The sequence below is a fragment of the Cheilinus undulatus genome, linkage group 11, assembly GCF_018320785.1.
Source record: "Cheilinus undulatus linkage group 11, ASM1832078v1, whole genome shotgun sequence".
Classification (NCBI taxonomy): Eukaryota; Metazoa; Chordata; class Actinopteri; order Labriformes; family Labridae; genus Cheilinus; species Cheilinus undulatus.
In genome coordinates this window covers 28,790,800-28,810,090 of record NC_054875.1, presented here as the reverse complement: position 1 = coordinate 28,810,090, position 19,291 = coordinate 28,790,800, and the positions used below count along the sequence as shown (strand labels likewise).

At 40.3% G+C, this 19,291-nt stretch overlaps 1 protein-coding gene across 1 annotated transcript in view; it reads right to left on the bottom strand.

The window, feature by feature from the left end:
- The window catches only part of plxnd1 (plexin D1), a 107,692-nt gene that overhangs the window by 45,825 nt on the left and 42,576 nt on the right, over positions 1–19,291 (bottom strand). Inside the window, exons 10-13 of the mRNA XM_041799622.1 lie at positions 17,280–17,369; positions 16,909–17,017; positions 15,754–15,911; positions 9,731–9,876 (exon numbers count right to left, since the gene is read on the bottom strand). Of these exons, the coding sequence (XP_041655556.1) occupies positions 9,731–9,876; positions 15,754–15,911; positions 16,909–17,017; positions 17,280–17,369 (503 nt within the window). The remainder of the gene's footprint in view (positions 1–9,730; positions 9,877–15,753; positions 15,912–16,908; positions 17,018–17,279; positions 17,370–19,291) is intronic.

Below are 19,291 nucleotides of genomic sequence, written 5' to 3'. Positions count from 1 at the left end.
CTTGTAGTGCTATGCAGTGTTTAATGTCACAAAGTGTCTTGTCTAATGGCCAAAAAAGCACCATTTTGGCATTTTGGTTTCATCAGACCAAATAACTTTCTTCCATATGACCATAGAGTCTCCCAAACAGAGTTTCTTGGAATGTTCTTTGTTGCCATGGTGTAATGGTAGCCAGGAATACTGATATCCCTGATTCACAGAGAGAGATAGCATTGACTGCTAAAAGATTATTTCTTAATCAGGAAAAAAACACTACACATCGAGAGGACAAAATCCCCAAAGAGATAAGGCAGTGTGTGAGTGTTTTGTCCACAGGGGATGCCAAATTTGACACAAACAAGAAATTCCTCATAGGAGCTTTAATTAACTCAATTAATTTAAGAAAGCAGGCTGCTCATCTCACCTCAAGAGTGAATAGAACCAAAATCAAGATGAAGAAAGATATCTTGATCATGGCTGCTCAACAAAGACTCATAATTAATTGAGGAGAATGGTGGTTATGAGCTAATTTATCAAACCCTAATGCATTTACATACAGAATCCAATAAAGCCTTGAGATACCAGATATCAGGAGATGTAAAGTTCAAAGCTCCTCAGACCAGATGTGTCTAACCACAGAGGAGATTAAGGGTTGACTGAGGCTCGTTCTTTCACCTCCTGGCTGTGATTAAACCTTGTGTCATCATAGCGCTCTCTACAGGGACGTCTCATATTAATGACACGGTGGTGTACTGAGGCGCAGGGATCTACCGTTCTTGGGCCTCACTGGGGATAAATGTACTGGAGGGGAAGCACAACCTTTAACACCTCACATGATCCCCCTCCTGCTTGACACCCTGTCGGTTTATTTAGTCAGGTGTCTGGAGCTACAGTGGTTCCACACTCCCGGCAAGTGATCAGATGATTGACAGAGGGATTGTGGGGAATTTACATAAGCAAGGAGCTGTGTTTTATGTAGGAGGACCTGGCAGGACATACGATAAGATGAGGCTGGGGCTTGACAGATTTGGAGCCAGATTGCTGAGTTTAAAGCTGTGCATGAGTCTGTTTTTTATGCCTCCGCACCAGCAACAGCCGAGGCTGGAGGCATTACTGTATGCTTTCTGGTTGTCTGTTTGTCTATCCGTACATCTGTCCCTACATCTGTCAATAATTCTTGTGGACGCAATATTTCAAGAAGGCTTTTGAGGATTTTCTTAAAACTTTCCCAAATTTCCAGTCTGACAGAATTATCTTTTTCTATTGTGGTGGTCAAATGACAAGGCTTCTTGTTTATCCCTTGCTTATGAATACAAAAACTCAAGAAATATTTCAAAGCATTTTTTTCAAATTTTTTACAACTCTAAAACAAAGATGAACTGATTTGATTTTGGAAGTCAAATATCCAGGTCACTAAGCCTCACGTTCATCCCATACTTGTGAATTTAACATTTTAACATTTTGATTTGTTCTTCGTTTTTTTTTTTTTTTTTTACCTTTGCATAAATATTCACCTGGACTCAAGGATTAAAGGGATATTTTGGTATTTTTGAAGTTAGGTTGTATCAGGCACTTGGCAATAGCAGTGGCATTAGTCTCCGGGGATTTCAGTGTCCTTTACCCCTTTAAGAAGACCCAGCAGGGAAGCTACATTTTCACTGCTTAATTTATTGATTTTTAGAAAAAAATGAGCCACAAACAATGTTGGCTCAATTGTATGCTATATAAACATTTTCAAGTGTTTTCAAGTGTGTATTTTTCACCCAGACAGCCTCTATGTTGGCACTATTTTGCAATGCAAGCTTCAGCTACCGCCTACGTGTACTTCCGCCTCGGTGTACCCGAACAGCTGTTTAGGTCTGCAAGCTTTGTCAGAGGAAACAACAACAAACCAAAAATAAGGGATTTCACCTCGAGTGAACATGACATGCCGTTTTCCTGCAGATACGAGGGGATACTTTTCTGACTGGAGTACACAGAGGGACAACTTCTACAGATGGAGACTCAGTAGGAAGAAAGAGAGAGGAGAAAAACTTTAATGGAGACGGGTGACCAGGAGTGATCCCAGTTGCCTGGTGGTGTAGGTGTGCAAACTGTGAGCCCATACCCACAAACGCAGACCAACTGTTTTCATGAGTGGGACTTCACAACACTCCTTCAGGACATTTGTGATCGAGGATAGTGTCTCACAGATGACTGCAGCCTGCATCACTCCCCATTCAGAGTTCCCTGCCTTACTGAACGCTCATGTTTTATGGACCTTCTTCAACCTTCTATAAGATAAGTTGGAGAGACTGACCCTAACCACAACAGCTGAATGGAAATTTGTCAGCAAGGAAAGTTTATGGCAGCCACTTTCTCTTACAACTATAATTGGTTGCGTGTTTGTGTGTCTGTGTCAATTTGCACACCACATAGTTGCTTAAATTGCCCTTGATACCTCTCAGAAGACTTCTTGGGTGTGTTGGTTTGAAACTGCTGGCATAAAAAAAAGCATAAGGGTGTACAGATTTTCAATAAAATACTAAAATTTTGAATGGACTGTAAAATGTAAAATAGACAAAACTTCACGGTTGGAGGCGTTTGCGGTGGAAATGTGTTAGCAGGAAATAATAATGGACAGGGTCTGGCGGTTCCAGCAGACACTTCAACCAACATTTTTTTGGCCAATGTTTGGCCAGTGTTTACCTAAAATTCACTAAATTGCGCTGAAAAAGGGAACCTGCTGGAGTACCCTCAAAGGGGCAACATTCACTGAAATCACTGAAGGCTAATGCCACTACAGTTGCTTTCTTACTTTTATAACCCAACATCATAAATTACAAAATATCCCTTTAAGGAATTTGATTTTGGAGGTCAAATGAAAAGGTCATTGGGCTTCATGTTCATCCCTTTTGTAAAGATGTTCATCTGCTGTACAGCCATGGTATTATATAATCACCAGTAGTGAGTTTTAGTTTATGTCTTAATATATTAAAGTCATACTCAATTTTAACTAAACCCCTGCCCAAACAGATAAAAATATGTAGTTGAAACACACATTTTCTTTATAAGCCTGAAAAACCTGACACAAAAAAACTGTAGTGCCATCCATGAGTAGATAGCAGGATCTATTTTTCTTCTCATCATATAAAGAATGTCATTTCACTGAAATTACACTCCTGTCAGTTATGTGCCATTGGAGCAGAAGCACACCTGTAGGAAGAAAAGCCATCATTTTACACGCTCTGATTTAAAAGAAAGAAAGAGAAAAAAGGATAAATAAAATGAAACATGACTACTCAGACATTCAAGCCTGAGGGAAATCATCAGAAAATTGGAGAAAATCAACCTGAACCTGTGGGCTTGCTTCAGGCTTAAGTGGATTCAGTCTGCAAATCAAACTGATACCAAAACAATACATCACATTATGATATGTGCGATTGAAACATAATGTTGAGGATTTCTCTGTGCAAAAATAAACTACAAAGCCAATATTTCTCAAAAAGTGTAGAAAATAATATGACAGCATTCAAACAGGTGTGACAGGATTTCAGCTGGGTGGACTAAGATACATTTAAGTTGTTTTAATACACACACACACAGAGAAATGGTTAACAGTGGTATTAAAATATAACTAGGCTGATAAAGAGCAAAATGGAAACAGAGTAGGGATGATTTTGCTTGTGTTATAAAAAAAAAAAGCTGTACTTTTCAGGAGAGGACTCTCCTGTTGATCATCAAGGACTGTTCTGATCTAGAAAAGGTAAAAAAAAAATAGTGAATTATGACCAGGGACGTTGGTTAAAATGGGCTTAAATTTGATGGAACCTAGGATATCAGCTAAACCTAATAGTTACAAGAAAACACATATCTACACTGGATTTATTTTCAGCCCAAACAGTGTAGCATCTTCCTCCATTCACTTCTGTGGTGTAAATAAGTGACTGATGCTATGGCCTAACACTTGATTTAATTACCATTTGTGCTTTAGGAAAAGGCTGAACATAGTCCATTTTACTCGAATTGTTAAGTAAAACAAATAAAATAAATACTTTCTCACAAATACTGGAAGACAATACTGAGTCTGTTAGCCATTTAATGGCCATTTCTATTATGTGTTAGCATAACAGCTAGCAAACTTAGATGTACATAATTGTACCGGCATCTCGTCACTGCTTGTTTACATCACGACTCTGCTGCGCCCAGAAGTACTGCCCCTTGACAACAATTGGTCCTGTCACCTTCTAACCGTGCCCAAACTGTTCAGATGGATTCGCCAGTGAGAAACACAGAAATTAGTGTATCCATCTGCTTTGCAAGCTTATATTAAAACAGGGTTGAAACACGACCTGGATTTATTTCATTTTTATCCTCTGAAGTGTTAATTTTGACAGCTATTTTTAGTCTTAGTCTTTTGATCACATGTCTTTAAGTTTTAGTCATTTAGTCATTTCTACCCTTTAAAGGAACCCAGCATGATCAGACAAGTTAATCTTCTTGGATCTATTTGTATCTCTCAAATGTATATTGAACTGAGAAAACTCACTAATTATGCCAGGTATTTGCATTCTGAGTAAATTTGAGCTCATAAACTCACCAGGAGGCTGCCATGTTTTGGTCTGCACTGGTAGTGTGACATCACAGCGCTACAGCGCTCCTCAACGTTTCTATGCAGTAACCATTTTTCAGACGTTTTTTTTTCTGCTTGCAGCTGTTGCTGACATGAGTTTGCTGCGTGTTGGTTTTGTCTCCCTGCTGTCAAAGCTCTGTCATTCCTTCTACGTTTTACCTCCTGGTGAGTTTATAAACTTAAATTACTAAAAATGCAGGTACCTAGCGAGATTCGTAATTCAATACACATACTGCAGATACAAATATCTACCCAACAAGATGAACTTGTCTGATTATGCAGGGTTCCTTTTAATAGTTATAGTCTAGTTTTAGTCGACCTAAACTCAAAAATCTTTTAGCCTAGTTTTAGTCCAGAAAAAGTCCTCACATTTTAGTATTAACTTTTAGCCCAAGCATTTATTCTCTTGTATAAATCTGGTTCCAAGTCTAATAATGCTGATTAAAACTGACTAATGTGCTGAGCAAAGTGTCTCCTCCTTTGTACTGTTGCCTTTTATTTCAATGACAAATTTGGCAGCTAGCAAGAGTGAAAATCTTTGCTAAAGGTCTAATGTTGTTGATCGACTCCCCTCCCAATTCAATGTTAGAACAATCATTTAGATTTATAGTTGTATTGGTCAAATACCTATACAAAAGGTCAAATATGTACAAAAATACCATAAAGAGGACCTTTTGGACTTTTTAACACTATCTCGGTTCTTTTTAAGTATGCCTATATCTGATGTAAGTGTGGGTGTAAACTAGTTGAAACATTGATGCACTGTCAAAGGACACTCAGCAGGCAGACCCTGAGCTGACTCCTGCTCCACATTCCAGCTCAGTCTGTCCCTGACCACAGAATGGGTATCAGAGAAAAATATTTGTCTTGTTTTTAAGATGTTTCTGATTGTTTCTCTTCAGTGGGTGATCATCATCATCAGTTATCAGCTCTTTGTGTGAGTTTAAATGAGAGTGTTCTCTGGGGAGCAGCTAAATGGATGGGGTGAAGGCCACTAAAGGCACGTATTAAAATGAGTGAGAGGGCAGTGTGGAGGACCTGAGCCCAAAGTGCTGCAGTAAATGAGGTGTGCCTGGACTGACTGTGCCATTAATTAAAATGTTGACACCGGGTGAGTAGAGTGCAGTCTCTCCACTGCAGCACATTTTCCTTTTGGCACACAGATGTGAACTCTCACCTTTCAGCACATGAGCAGACACCTGTCTCAACAGCCCCGATAAATGAGCTCACAAGCATAAGAGTGTGTAACTGTGGGTGTGTTTTTATGGTATTTTCTTAAGACCGAGTTTAGATATTCTCAAAGGGGACATTACTGGGGAACTAAATTATTCTCTTAAATATCATCCCTTAAATAGACGTAGATGTTTTTCAAAGAACTTTTTAGGGACCCTATTCTACAATCTGGCCTGCAACTGCAGATGGAAAAGAGCCTTTTGGTTAACACTGGCATTTACAGAAATGTTGCTTGACATGCATGGTTCCTGTTAAATAAATAAATGAATAAATGTGAAAAGTAAGCTATAATTACAGGATAAAGCTCCTGTCAGAAGTTTTAAGCAGGTTTTAATGCCTTTTTTAAAACACAAAACACATAAACACAAAGGAGAACTCAGATCCACTCATCTACATAAGCATGAAGAGGCATTTTTGACATCCTTGAATTTTTTTGACAGAAGTTTCAAATATTTCTGAACAAATGCTGCATCTGTAGAAAGAAGTGCTTTGTGGACTCATAGAGAGTATGACCGAGGTGCTCTCTGGAATGGGATTCTTGTAGTCAGTAAAATAACGAGAAACAAATCCACGACACTCCCATGGCATGGCCATGTAGACCATCAGTTCACAGCCTGGGGTAGAACCTCCTTGGCAGGCACTAGACTCTGTCTGCTCTGAAGATGTCAAAATTAGATTTGTATATAAACTAAAATTGTGATAAAGTGTTTATGGAATAGTTTACATAAGGGTCTTCTGGTCAGGAAAACATTTACAGGCCAATTTTCATTTATTTTATCAGTGACACAAATTCAATGTTGATATTTGACAGTAAATGTCAAATGTGCTAATTAGCTTACTGAACTAGCTGTTATTATATTATTGTGGCTGTTTGCTTGCAGAAATGAACAGATTCAGTTAAAGTTAGTTGTGATTGTTATGGGTGTATTTGATTGCTTTCATGATAACTGGACTTTTGAGGCCTTAGTACCAAAACTCTGGAACTTCCAGCCCATGCTGATCCATTGTTCTGACCCAGTCGAGTCTTTTAAAAACAGTTAAAAACATACATGTTCACAGGGGCTTATGGATAATCTTATTCACCTTGGCTATTCACTGTAAATTATTTTTGCCTTGTTTTGCCAGTAACTTTCCCTGGTAATTGCTCGTTTTTATAAGGTGGCCTATGTGACCCCTGTATCTCTCCTCTTGTCCCTGTGTCATTACTATGTCATTTCTTATGCTCTGTTTGTTTCTGCTTTGTTGATGTAAAGCACTTTGTGACCTCTGTCTGTAAAAGACAGTAAATCAAGTTTACTTACTTACTAACTTACTAATCCCCCCCCCCACACACACACACACACACACCCACACCCACACCCACACACCAATATGCTAGCACATTTAAAGTGTTGTCTCACTTGGCTTCCTCAAAAGTTTTCCCCATACCTTGCCACTGAAAATAGTCACCTTTATTTTCCGGTGTGGGTCTGGGTCACCTGATTGTAGAGGTCTGCAACAGATGAGCCATAAAACTGAAGTCTGCAGTCAGATGCCTCTCAAAAACTGGGGAGTGTGTTTTTAATTAGATTTAAAAATCTTTAAACAAAAGTTAAAAAAAAAGGATTATGAGAGATTAAATTTAAAAAGTTATTTTTCAATCACTAATGAAGTGATCAGCACCATGTGACAGAAGCAGCCTTTGTCTACATTTCCAGCAGCAAAGATGCTCCAAGTGACATGTTTGGCTGTTAAAGGGCAGGATAAGTTTGGGTTTTTTGTTATTAAAAACAATTCTCGCCCATGTACAGGACAAAATGATATGAGATAAGATGTACTTCTGTGTCCACAGGGGGTGCCAAATAGATAAACGTTGAAAGTTTCTCATAGCAGCTTTAATGTTTAAGGTAGTGAGTTTAAGTTAAGAGGATGAGATGAGATCATATTAAATCAAATATACAGAAGGTCTCCACAAGGAGAAACACAAACATGCAGGTGTGCTCGTGTGTGTGTGCGTGTTTTAGAGTCAAATGTGCTGACGCTGTCAGATGCACTGACGTGTTATGATTTGTCGGAGCCTCTTCCAGGCACCATATATGTGCCGCTGTCATAACAACCAGCCTTGTGAGCCAATAAGGAATGACGACACGCGATGAGAACACCCCAGGAGTGAAATACGACTCGCTGTTTTCGACATGTGCGATTTTTGAGGAATGTGTCAGACAGCTGGAGTGACAGGTAAGACCCGCAGGTCACCCTCCAACTGGTCCCAATACAATGATTGGCTTCAGTGGAGCACGACCAGATAAACAGTTTCATTCAAGGAAACATTACAGGTGCTGAATGGAAGTTTGGATGTAAGCATGGAGTTAGAGACTTCCTCTGAGCTCGGCTATGATGGTGTCAACACGGGGTCCTGCCGTCTCCATGGTGACAGTGTGATGGTCCCTGAGCCACAGAGGGATGGCGGTGGAGTCACTTAAAATGAGAAGTGTGCTGCATAATAATATTTGTGAAAATTAGCCTCATGAATGCATGAAAAGGAAACTATGCAGGGACGGTTGATGTTCTATTTACTGGTGGACAAGAAAGCAGCGTGTATTTTGGGGGAGGGAGAATTTTTATTGAACACATTTAGATGCGGTTTAGACCTGTGGTACCTTTCAGCTTTTAATCATGCACTAAATGGCTTTTTATGGTTATGATTCTGCTGTGATATTTATTTATTTATTTATTGGAATATTGTTCATTGTCAGTATGTGGTGAAAAGTGGCCAAGTGAGATTCTGCTGTCTAACTGTGGCTCATTTGGGGTTTTCTTCATATTTTTATGTCACTGAAAAACATTTTTTTCCCACATAAACCACTTTCAATGACTTATTTCACTCCCTAATTACTGTATTTCATCAATCTTTTGCTTCTCCACCTTGTAGGCATTTGCATGAGATGGATTTGGTCTGAGAAAGATATTTTTAATCCTGTCAACTTCAGTTAATCTACAAATATCTAATTATTCTCAAATATAGTTGGCCCTGAATGGAGAGTTTAAAAAGCAGAGATATTTCCTTTTATTCTTCATTCTCCTTCTTAATTGGCTTACATTACCCATAATGCAACAATGCACATTGATTAGATACCCAGCCTTGTTATTATAGGAGTGGCTTCTGTAGCCTCAAGCAGAGATTAAATGTGGGCTACAGATGTCTGCTAACATCACTTCCCCCTGACTTTTTTTGTTCATTCAATGCTTTTTCTTCCCATCTGTGTAGTCATCCACCCCCAAAACTGCTGCCTTATGCAGCTCCCTCCTGTGCCAAAAAACCTTTTCAATAGTGAGCTCTTTTACATAAACAACTGTACACTTGTAAAACAGACTTTTATCTGTTAAATCCCTTTGGACTATATTATAAGTTCTATTTTTATGCATTTCCTCTCACATACAGTAAGGGACAGCTAACTTCCTCCAATCATTTAATTAAAAAAAAAAGTCAGGCAGATTTCATTGTAAGCTATTTTATCCTGGTTCCAAACTGTGAACAAGGCTGAGTTGGATATTCCAGGATTTATTTCAGGTTTATTAACTGTGACAAGCCTTTCCTTGTTGCATACTTCTACCTACCATTCAGCCACCTGCATGGGGGCACATCAGGTTGCCATTAAAACGTTTTATTGTCAGCTGTCCTCCCAGTAATCCTAGCTGCAGCATCATTGCATATTTAGCAGGATTTTAAATAGTGAAAACGCTCTTATTTATTCGTCATTTTGAAAATGCACATGGTGCGAAATGAAATCAATTAATACCTAAAAAGAAAAAAAAGATTCATGCAGTGCTCACTGCTGAGCTTGAGCAAACACTGGTGCTCCGCTGACATAAGCTTATAAGGGCAAATTTGTGAATCATTATGCAGCCATATGTTATTGCACTTACTCTACAGAGACCATGAAGAGCTCAGGGAGGATGGTACATGGCACATCTCCAATCGAGACCTTTGCTGCTCCAGCCCTCCGGCCAAGGTTCCTGCCCTGTATCGTCAGCCGGGTCCCTCCCTCCACAGGACCCCTCAGGGGAGAGATCTGACAGAGACAAAGGGATGTAATGAGCAGGGAGGAACAAAGACCTCTGAAAAAATAGCCTAAAATAGCCTCTAATACATTAGAGCTCATGAGGAGATTACCACCCTAAAAGTGGGGATAACAAACGTGACGGAGAAATAAGAGAATGGAGATGTTGCCTCTGATGTTGACATGGTGTGTGGCACATAGGGAGATAAGGACAAGTGGCCTGTGTAAGTGTTCTTCTATTAAAGACTGAGATCTAATAGAACAGACACGCGGTTTAGGTATACACACACGCATGCACACGCGCACACACAAAGCAGACTCTTAACTGTGCCAGTCTGAGACTCTTCAGCCTCTAATCCTCTACAGCACATGCAAATAAAGAGCAGGCTAAGAGCCCCCTTCACATCCCACAAGAGACAGGCGGAGTGAGAGAGAGAGGGCTGGAGAGGCGAGGTGGAGAGCACAGCAGAAAGGTGGATGAGTGGGGAGGCAATTTAGGGAACTGAGTGTCGAGAGGAGAGTGAATGCTGATGGTGGTGGTGAGAGAGCAAAGCCTCAACAGGGGAATTAATGCACAGTGCTACTCCCTTTCATCTGTTTTCCTGCGTCTGCTCTGTCAAATTCCTTAGCCTCATTTCTGCTGTTGTTCGGAGGCTCACTCTCATGCATCATTTCAGCCCTTGCCTTTGGTCTCTTAACTTTCCACTCAGGAGCACCGGAAAGAAAAGGAGAGGACCGTCACCTCTCCAATCACCACGGAAACACAGCTTTTTCAGATAGCATCTCCAACGCCCAGACAGAAGCAATCTACCCTCATCTTGCCACTGTAGCATAGCTAGCCCAGCATGCTTTTCTGAATGACCCCCTCGCTGTGCCGAGGTCAGTGTGACCCCTCTGTGTTATTAGCCTGGCTCCGGCTCGATCAGACACCCAGTTTAAGAATGAAAACAGCTCTTCTGTTTGGTCTAGGTGAGAGGACAAGGCTCAGCTCTGAATTCAGATAATTTGAAGCCTGCAAGAGTGACAGCACAGATAAATAAACCATGTATTTCCCAGCTAAAGGGGGGAATGGTTGAGTAAAGAAAGCATGTATTACTTTTAATATCGTGTGAAAACAAACTGTTGGAAACCATCCCTCCTACTTACACTATTTCTGTGGGATCTGCACTGCAGGATGTGATGCAAATGTTTTTGTAGTTATGCTAAGCTCTTAGATATTAAAGGTGCAGTGTGTAATTTTTCATCTAGTAGCATTTAGATGAAAACTTGTTGAAAATTAAAGATAATATTTAGAAGCTGACCTATCTAATTTGGTGTTTAATCACCTGAATATAGATATAAAAAATATATATTTTAATCAATTAAAGTTGTTGTAACATCTGATAGCATGGGGGACTCATTCCATTTGGTGCTGAAATTGCAATATTTTGCACTTTCATGTGGTTTCATTCGCTTTCATACTGCACTTAGTCAACCAAACCATACTGTCTGGGCAACATCAAGCACATTTGTGGTGCTGTTGTCCCAGACAAACAGCAATGAAAATGCAAAAGAAGATGTAGAAAAAGACAAAAATGGCTCATCTACTGGCTGGAAAAGAAGCTGGAAATGCATCTATTCCTGTTGGCTTTTTAACCACATAAATAATGGAGTAACACCAAATTTATGTTATCTTAGGATTTCTGCTTTTTCTTTGATTTCATATAATATATGTGTTTTTATGCTGGACAGCCCACCAGTATGAGCAGTGAGGGAGGCAGCGAGCTGTCCAGCACGTTGTTCTTTGTATGAGACGAACAAATCAGTACTAAAGAAGAAGGTGAGCCAAAGTAAGAGAGACTGCACAGATGCCGAGTGAGGTATTGACATGTATTTAAATGCATTAAATCACATATGGATATCTGTAAATCATTACTTTATAGACTTCCTTTTATGTGATGTCATCTTCTTCTTATTTGGTTTTTAACTTCTCACAATTTTTTCACCTTATTTTAGTTTCTAATCATATTTCATTTCCTCTCAACCTTTTACTCACCTTTACTACCTGTCAACCTCATTTTAATTCCTTGCCCCTTGGCTGTTTTTTAATCACTACTGTCTTCCTCACTTTATTGTTTTAATCTCTTTATCCCATCCCTTTCATTTATCTTTGCTATGATATTTGTCAATTTTACTGCTTTACTGTTGTAGAGCTTGTTTTATTCTGCTGTGTTTATCTATTTCTGCCCTCTTTATTTACATTTTACTGACTTCTATTGTTTAGCTCTTGATTTTGATTTCCTCCTCTTTGTTCCTCTTTTAGCTTCTCATGTCTCAAATTTTTGTCCTCTCGGTTTCAGGATGTGTAGCTGGGTTTCTGCCTTGCCTGGGTTCCAATTTGGTTCTATTGTTTTTATGGTACTTGAAGTCTGTGTCCTGCCTGCATCCTGATGAGGTCCACTATGTCTTGGTTGTGTAGTATCACATGATGTCTACACTCTGATTGATGTCTGACATGCCTTAGTTTGCATGGCATCACATGACATCTGGGTTTGATGTATTTTGATGTTGACGAATTATTATCTCAATCATATTTTTGGTTAGATTCTTTAATTGTTTTGGATTTTGCTGATGTATTTGGATTTGTTGCTTTGTCCTTCTGTTTACTTCTACACATGTCAAAGCACTATGTTTTGTATAGCACTTTGTAAACCTATGTTTTTAAAAGTGCTATACAAATAAAGTTATTATTATTATTATATTATTACACTTTATGCTACTTCCTGCCTTTGCTTCACAAGTTGTTTCACTTTACTTTCACGCCAGCAGTGCATTCAGATAGTATTCAGACCCCCTTCACTTTTGTCAGTGTTGTTATGCAGTAGCCTGATGCTACAGTTGAAAAAAATTCTCATGAATCTACACTCAGTACTCCATCATGACAAAGACACTTGAACTTTAGCTCAGGCTATCCAATTTGTCTTGATCCTTGCGGAGATGTTTCTACATGTTGAATAGACTGCACCTGTTGTAGAATAAATTGATTAGACATGATTTAAAAGGAACACACTTCTCTATAGAAGGCCTCATAGCTGAAAATGCATATCAGATCCAGGCAAGAGAAATGGGAGGAACCTGAGCTACATTTCAAGTGTTTCTGGAAAAGCGTGGACTATTTACAATAATGGTATATTTTGGTTTTATATTTTTAAAAAACCAGCAAAAATTTCTAAAATTCTGTTTTCACGTTTCAATGATGGAGTTTTGAGTGTAGATTAATGAGAATAAAAATGTTTTTTTTTCTACTGTGGAATCAGCCTGCTACATAACAAAATTGAAAAATGTAAAGGGGGTCTGAATGCTTTCTGAATGCACTGTCAAAAGAACCGCGGAAGGGCTAACCCTCATTTTCAAGCGAACCAGAGTTCATTTGTTTGGTCCATTCTAGAGTTTGAATGAGCTTTCACACCACTCCAAACAAACCAAACTATCAATGGACTAGGGTTCATTTAATGCGGACCAAACAGCTCTAGTGTGAAATCTACCATAGAGAGTCCCCTACATGGACTCCACCATCTTGGATTTTTTTCTTCAGTACCACAGAAGGGACCAAATAACAGATGTACATTTCAGTCTTATATATGGCTATTAGATGTCACTTGTATTCCCAATTTTACACGCTGCACCTTTAAGTGTGACCACAATATGCATTCACTTCCCTTGACAAAAACCCATATACGTTTACATGCATACATCACATAAATCTACGCGAGTACCTATGCACAAGCATGTCAACACACTCGTGAAAGCCCCCGCCCTACAAGCAGTAAGCAGAGTTATTTATTATCACTATGCATCTTACAGCGGCGTGTGTGTCTCTGTGGTGCCATTGAGCATTGACATCAGCATCAGCTGGCATGCTGTTCATTTACACCTCTTACAAGTCTGTGAGTCTTGATTTACAGCAGAAACTCTGCCAGGCCTCCAGGGAGATCACACGGTATGAATGTGTCTGCAAAAAACTCCACGAGGAATGTTGGAGCTGTTAAATGTGTTTGATTTATCCCCGCATTTAAATAAAAATACTCCGAATGTGTTGCAGCAACACGCACAAGATAACAACCTAACTTATAAAATCCATATGTTTTCCTTTAGAGTTGTTTTTTTTGTTCTGGACAGCTCACTTTAAGGCTGGAGCTTTCATCTTCCTCTCCTCACTCCAGTTCTCCTGCATCACACTAATCAAGATGGACGTGAGGACAAAAACAGGAAAAGGCTCCTCACTATACTGCACCCTTCTCCACCCTTTCTCTGTCCAAATAGCTCTCCATCCTCTCTCCCACAGCATTCACGTCTCACCCAGATCCCTCTGTTCTCCCTTTCTTTTTAAGTTGTGGATAAACTATGTTTGGCAGTTCCTGTTTTCAACCCTTAATCAATGTTTTTTTTTAACTGGCCCACACAGAACATGAGAATAGAGGGCCTGTAGAGATAATAAATGTCTCCATTGTGTTACGTCACAGCACTGTATTGGGAGCATCTTTCACAATTACAGTTGTGTGGCAGAGTTAAGGGAGTAATGAAAACCTCCTACATAATATTGATATTTTGAGTGCTGTATATTATAATAGAGATTGCATGTGACAAAGCAGAGCAAGAAAAACGCATGTAATTATCAAAGCTGTAGACACACAGACTAAGATTATAAGACAAAGAGCTGCTGCAGCGTGTGAATGTTTATGGAGAGACGATCTTTTTCCTCCTTAAGCCGGAGTACTTGGGCTCAAACCCCTGTGGATTCTCTGGGAAAACATGGCTGCCAAAGCATTGCATCATACACCCCACAGAACTACAGCCCCAGTATCCTTTCCGCAGCCTGCTCTCCTGAGAAAGCCGGTGGGAGTGTATGTGTTAGAGAGAGAGATAGAGAGAGAGAGAGAGAGAGAGAGCACCACAACAATGGTCAACCCACGCAAAAAGGCATCCCAGCCCGGCTAACTTCAGTCACATAAGAAGTCCACACAAGTTTGACTCTCGCAGAGCATCCTGTTAGTCACAGTGCGCTGACAGCTACAAAGAAAGAGGGATGATCGTGAATGCTTCAATATGGCCTATTTGTGTGACGCACAGTTTGCCTCTGAGTGTGTGTGTGTGTTTGTCTGCTTTGTTCTGCTTGCTTATTCTCCTGGGCCAACCAGGTTTTATCTACAGGAAGTTCAGGCCGACTGGGTCTCATGTGAGCCGTGCTTCCCATGACCGCCTGCCGTGGCTGCGCTGATAGAGGCGTTCGGTAACGGGAGAGAAAAGGCTCTGAAGACGCATCTAGACACTTTCCCATTCCAGGCGGACAAACAAATGAATACAATTATTTAAATGAGCTTTGTAAACAGGCTCTGACAGGTAATTAAGATGACCATTGTGACGTGACCGCAGTCAGATCCTGTGTTCGATAAACACTTTGTTATTCCTTTTTTCCAGTGTGCTTTGGCTCCTTTTGTGGTCACAGATCTAAAACCCCTCCTGGTTCTTGTTTGCTTTCTTTTCATTTCTGTGGTTTTCCACACAAAGATCCCTTTACATGGAGCTCTCCACAGATACTGTAGTTACACAGGGCAGAAGGTGTTCCCATGGCCTCCTGAGTGATTGCAGATCGACTCCCATATGTCCCTCGAGGGCTGCTACTAAGTGAATGTTAGTGTTATTACTGAGTGAACCGCTTTAATGAGACTCCATTCAAACGCTCCCTCAGCAGCTGACACAGGACAGTTAGGGCACAGGGGCACTGCACCATGTGAGTGACCCCATGATTCACCACTTTATAGCCTGAAAATAGCGCCTGCAGGCAGCGGGGCATGTAGGAGAATGAATGTACACATTTGTAGCCGACATTTATGTAACTTGTGATCTTACCCTGTGAATCTCAGGAGCCGGACATTGATCCATAATGGGTTGGCAGTCATCTCTTGGCCTACAGCTGTTTTCACACCAGCCACAGAGGTGTCCCTGGTCCTCTCGGCCCCAGCACTGAGAACAGTCTGAACTCCCCACCCTACAGTTGTACACCTCCACTAGAGGGAGATGAAAGGTGTCAGAGAGACAGAGGTAACACTTCTAAATTACTTTTTTAACCTTATACAAACCCCACTGTATGTATGTTCTGAATTAAAAGCATTTTCAGGGTGATACATTCATGGCTATAAAAATAAACCAGAAAAAAAAAAGGGAGGAGAGGTCGACTAATGGAGCTGAAAAGAACAAAGCCAGCGAGAAACAGATGATTACGGTCTTGTTCCAATGTGCCTCCCAGTGCGAAGTCCCATTTGTATCCCTGCATGTGCATCTGTGCATGCATTTGTGTGCATATTACAGTGTGAGCCTGCATGTGTGCGATAAATTTAAATCTGATGACTCTGCATGTTATGAAGAAACTGTCATGTCCGCTAACAGCTAACAGAGTGTCTGGCAGAGACTCAGGGCTGTTGTTCACATGCTAGACACATGGACTGTGAATGGCACATCTGGGACTGGAAAAGGCTTGGATTGGCTTGTAGCTGCACTACAACAACATGCCAAGTTCAACAACATGCATAGCACTTTTCATTATCTCACTGTTGTCATGGAGCTCATATTGTATTTTGAACAATACATGATGACATGGCCTGCAAGAGCTCCCTAAGTTCTATAATCATTATGTGAATTAGACAGTAGGTAGTAGAATATGATATTATGGGAAATTACTAGTTGTTGGCAAATTATGTGTTGTATTACAACAACTACTATTATTGCAAGTGAAAGGCAGTCTCACACCGTTTGTCCCCGTAAGCGGTTCTTTATTTTCGCCAGGTTTAATTAAATCCACCAATCTCATCAGAAAACATTTGTGCAGAGGTGAAATGCATTCTGGGAGCAACAGTGGCAGCTATGTCAGATTTTTCCTTGTTTTTTGGTGAGTGTCTAATTACGATGCAAATACAGAAGAGCTGAGCAAACAAGTGAAGCGTGGAAGAGGATTTTTCATTTGTTTTTTTCCCCCACATCTACATTATTATGGGCGCGTTGTTGTACCTCTCATGGGCTGAGGGCTGTCGACAAATAAATCCTCCCCGTGTCCACTGAAGTATCCTTTCTTCCGCAGGCTGAGGTGGAAGATCTGACTCCTCTGGTTGGTAGAAAGCTACACAGACAGAGAGACACCAGACAGCATTAAAACAGGTAAAATACATGTCATTTTGCCTTCACATGCATTGTTGCTTGAGATAATAATGGGTTCTTATCCAACAATAATTGCAGTGAAACAACTTACAAGCAAGGCTTAAAACAGACAAAAATGAGCACATTCAACCAGATAATGCTGTAGTAACTGGACAAGATCTTAACTGATCTTAATTCAGATTTAAAAACTTTCCTTGAGTAGTTATTTTCTAGTCTATACTTACTGTCACTCCGCTACATCTGACAGTTGAGCTGTTCAACCATGTGGCCTCATATCGCTGCTCCGTCCCAAAGTCACACTCCAGATTTTCCCCCTGTCATAAAGATCACTTCTTTTAATCAATATGCATATTTTAAACATTTATGAGCAGTTCAGATCTGATATTTACTACTATAATTAGGGGTGTATCTGTCTGTCTGTCTGTGCTGATTTGCCTACCACACCTTTGCTCCTATTTTCCTTGATACCTCTCCAAAAATGTCTTGGGTGTACTGGCTTGAAACTGGTGCCATGCAAAAAACCATAAATATATACAGATTTTCTATGAGATCCAAAATGGTTGAGCCTAGGGATGCAGTTTGCCTCCTCTCGGCCCCCATTATGTCACTTCCATTTGGTAGGAGTTTTTAATTGGGGGTTGCTGCAACTTTCCCAGTACGAATTCCAAGTTCAGGGCACATTTTTGATGCTCAGAACTCCGAGTTCTGAGATTAAATGGCTGCACCATGATGGTGCATTTCATTCACTCTGCCACAATGCTGAAAAGGAGACGGCCATCGCTCTCATAGACAGGTGCTAAAAGAAGGAAAGTACACCATGCTCACCATTCTGGTTTTTCTTTTTAACTGAGGGAGAAAGTGGTAAAGCTGGAAAACAACTGGACTTAGTTTAAACACGCCCACAAGGAAACGTATTTGGCACACCTGGATGTGGTGAAACATCTACTCCACAATCCCTGATTAAAGAAAGCTCTCTTTGAAGTACTTCTCCATGCTCTTATTAAACATGATAATACAGGAGGTGTGTCACATGTTGGTGGTAGAAATCATGGTTTATTTGCTGTTATTTGTTGGTAATAGTTGGTGATGCTGCAAAAACATGTTTGAATATATGTCTGTCACCGTGCAGCTTTGTTAAAGCTCCATAATTAAGTGGCTGCTCTAACATTTTGTAAATAAGTCAAAAAGCACAGCTTTAATACTCCCCTTATTATGTTTGAAGCCAATCACCGCAAATTTGCACTGGCATGAGGAGACGCTGAGTCATCATTCAGTTATTTGGAGAGAAAAACACCCCATTTTGTGCAAATTGCGTTGCATTAAAGGTCACATATTGTACCCTTTTAAGACAAGTTTATATTGTTCTCAGAGGTCCCCAAAACATACCTGTGATTTTTGTTGCTGAAAAAACACTGAAGTATTGGATTATTGCATGTCCAAAAAACCCTCTGTTTCAGCCTTGCTCAGAACGAGTTGTTTATGTGTCTGTGGCTTTAAATGTTACTGAGTTGTCTGACTACACCCCTGACTACACCCCTTTCAGGAAATGGATGTGGCTTAATGGATGTAGGTCTCCTTGAGAGGAGGATCAGGAGAGGAGGGCGGAGCTTTCTTCCAAGTGGGGAGGGCCAACCAAACCTTCAGGGCCGTGCTTACTCCCCACATGATATCATAAAGGGAAAATCTGACAATGGCTTGTTTCAGCACACATTTTCTGAAATGTGAAGGGGGGGTGGGGGGTTCTGGTTCTTGGGGGGGGGGGGGGTGGACAGGCCAGGGGCACATATTTTTGCTAGAAAAGCCTGAAAAAGTGTATGTTGCATAATATAAGCATCTTATGACAAGGTTGGTAACAGCATGGAGTAAACAGAGTAAAGATTAGCCTACTGTCTGTGAGAGCTGGTGGAAGTGAGCTGGAGTTTTTATAACACACAAACTTCCCAGAGATCAGGAAACAATTCCACCTCTGTATGACTTAAAAATAAATTATGTTAAATGATGTGCAAATATGGCCTTTAAATATTACTTTGACATTGCTATTATTAAGCCATAACCAGAAGTTAAATTAGTCTAAAGCTCCCAGCTACTCTTTTATCCATGTGTGGCACCGTCATGCATGACGAGGATTTGAGGGTTGTGGTTGTTTTCTTAGCATTTTCCTTCATTCAGGGAGGAAACTTTGTCAAAGTGGTGCTTTAGTGAACACTTTAATATTACCATCCTTTTAATTAAATGC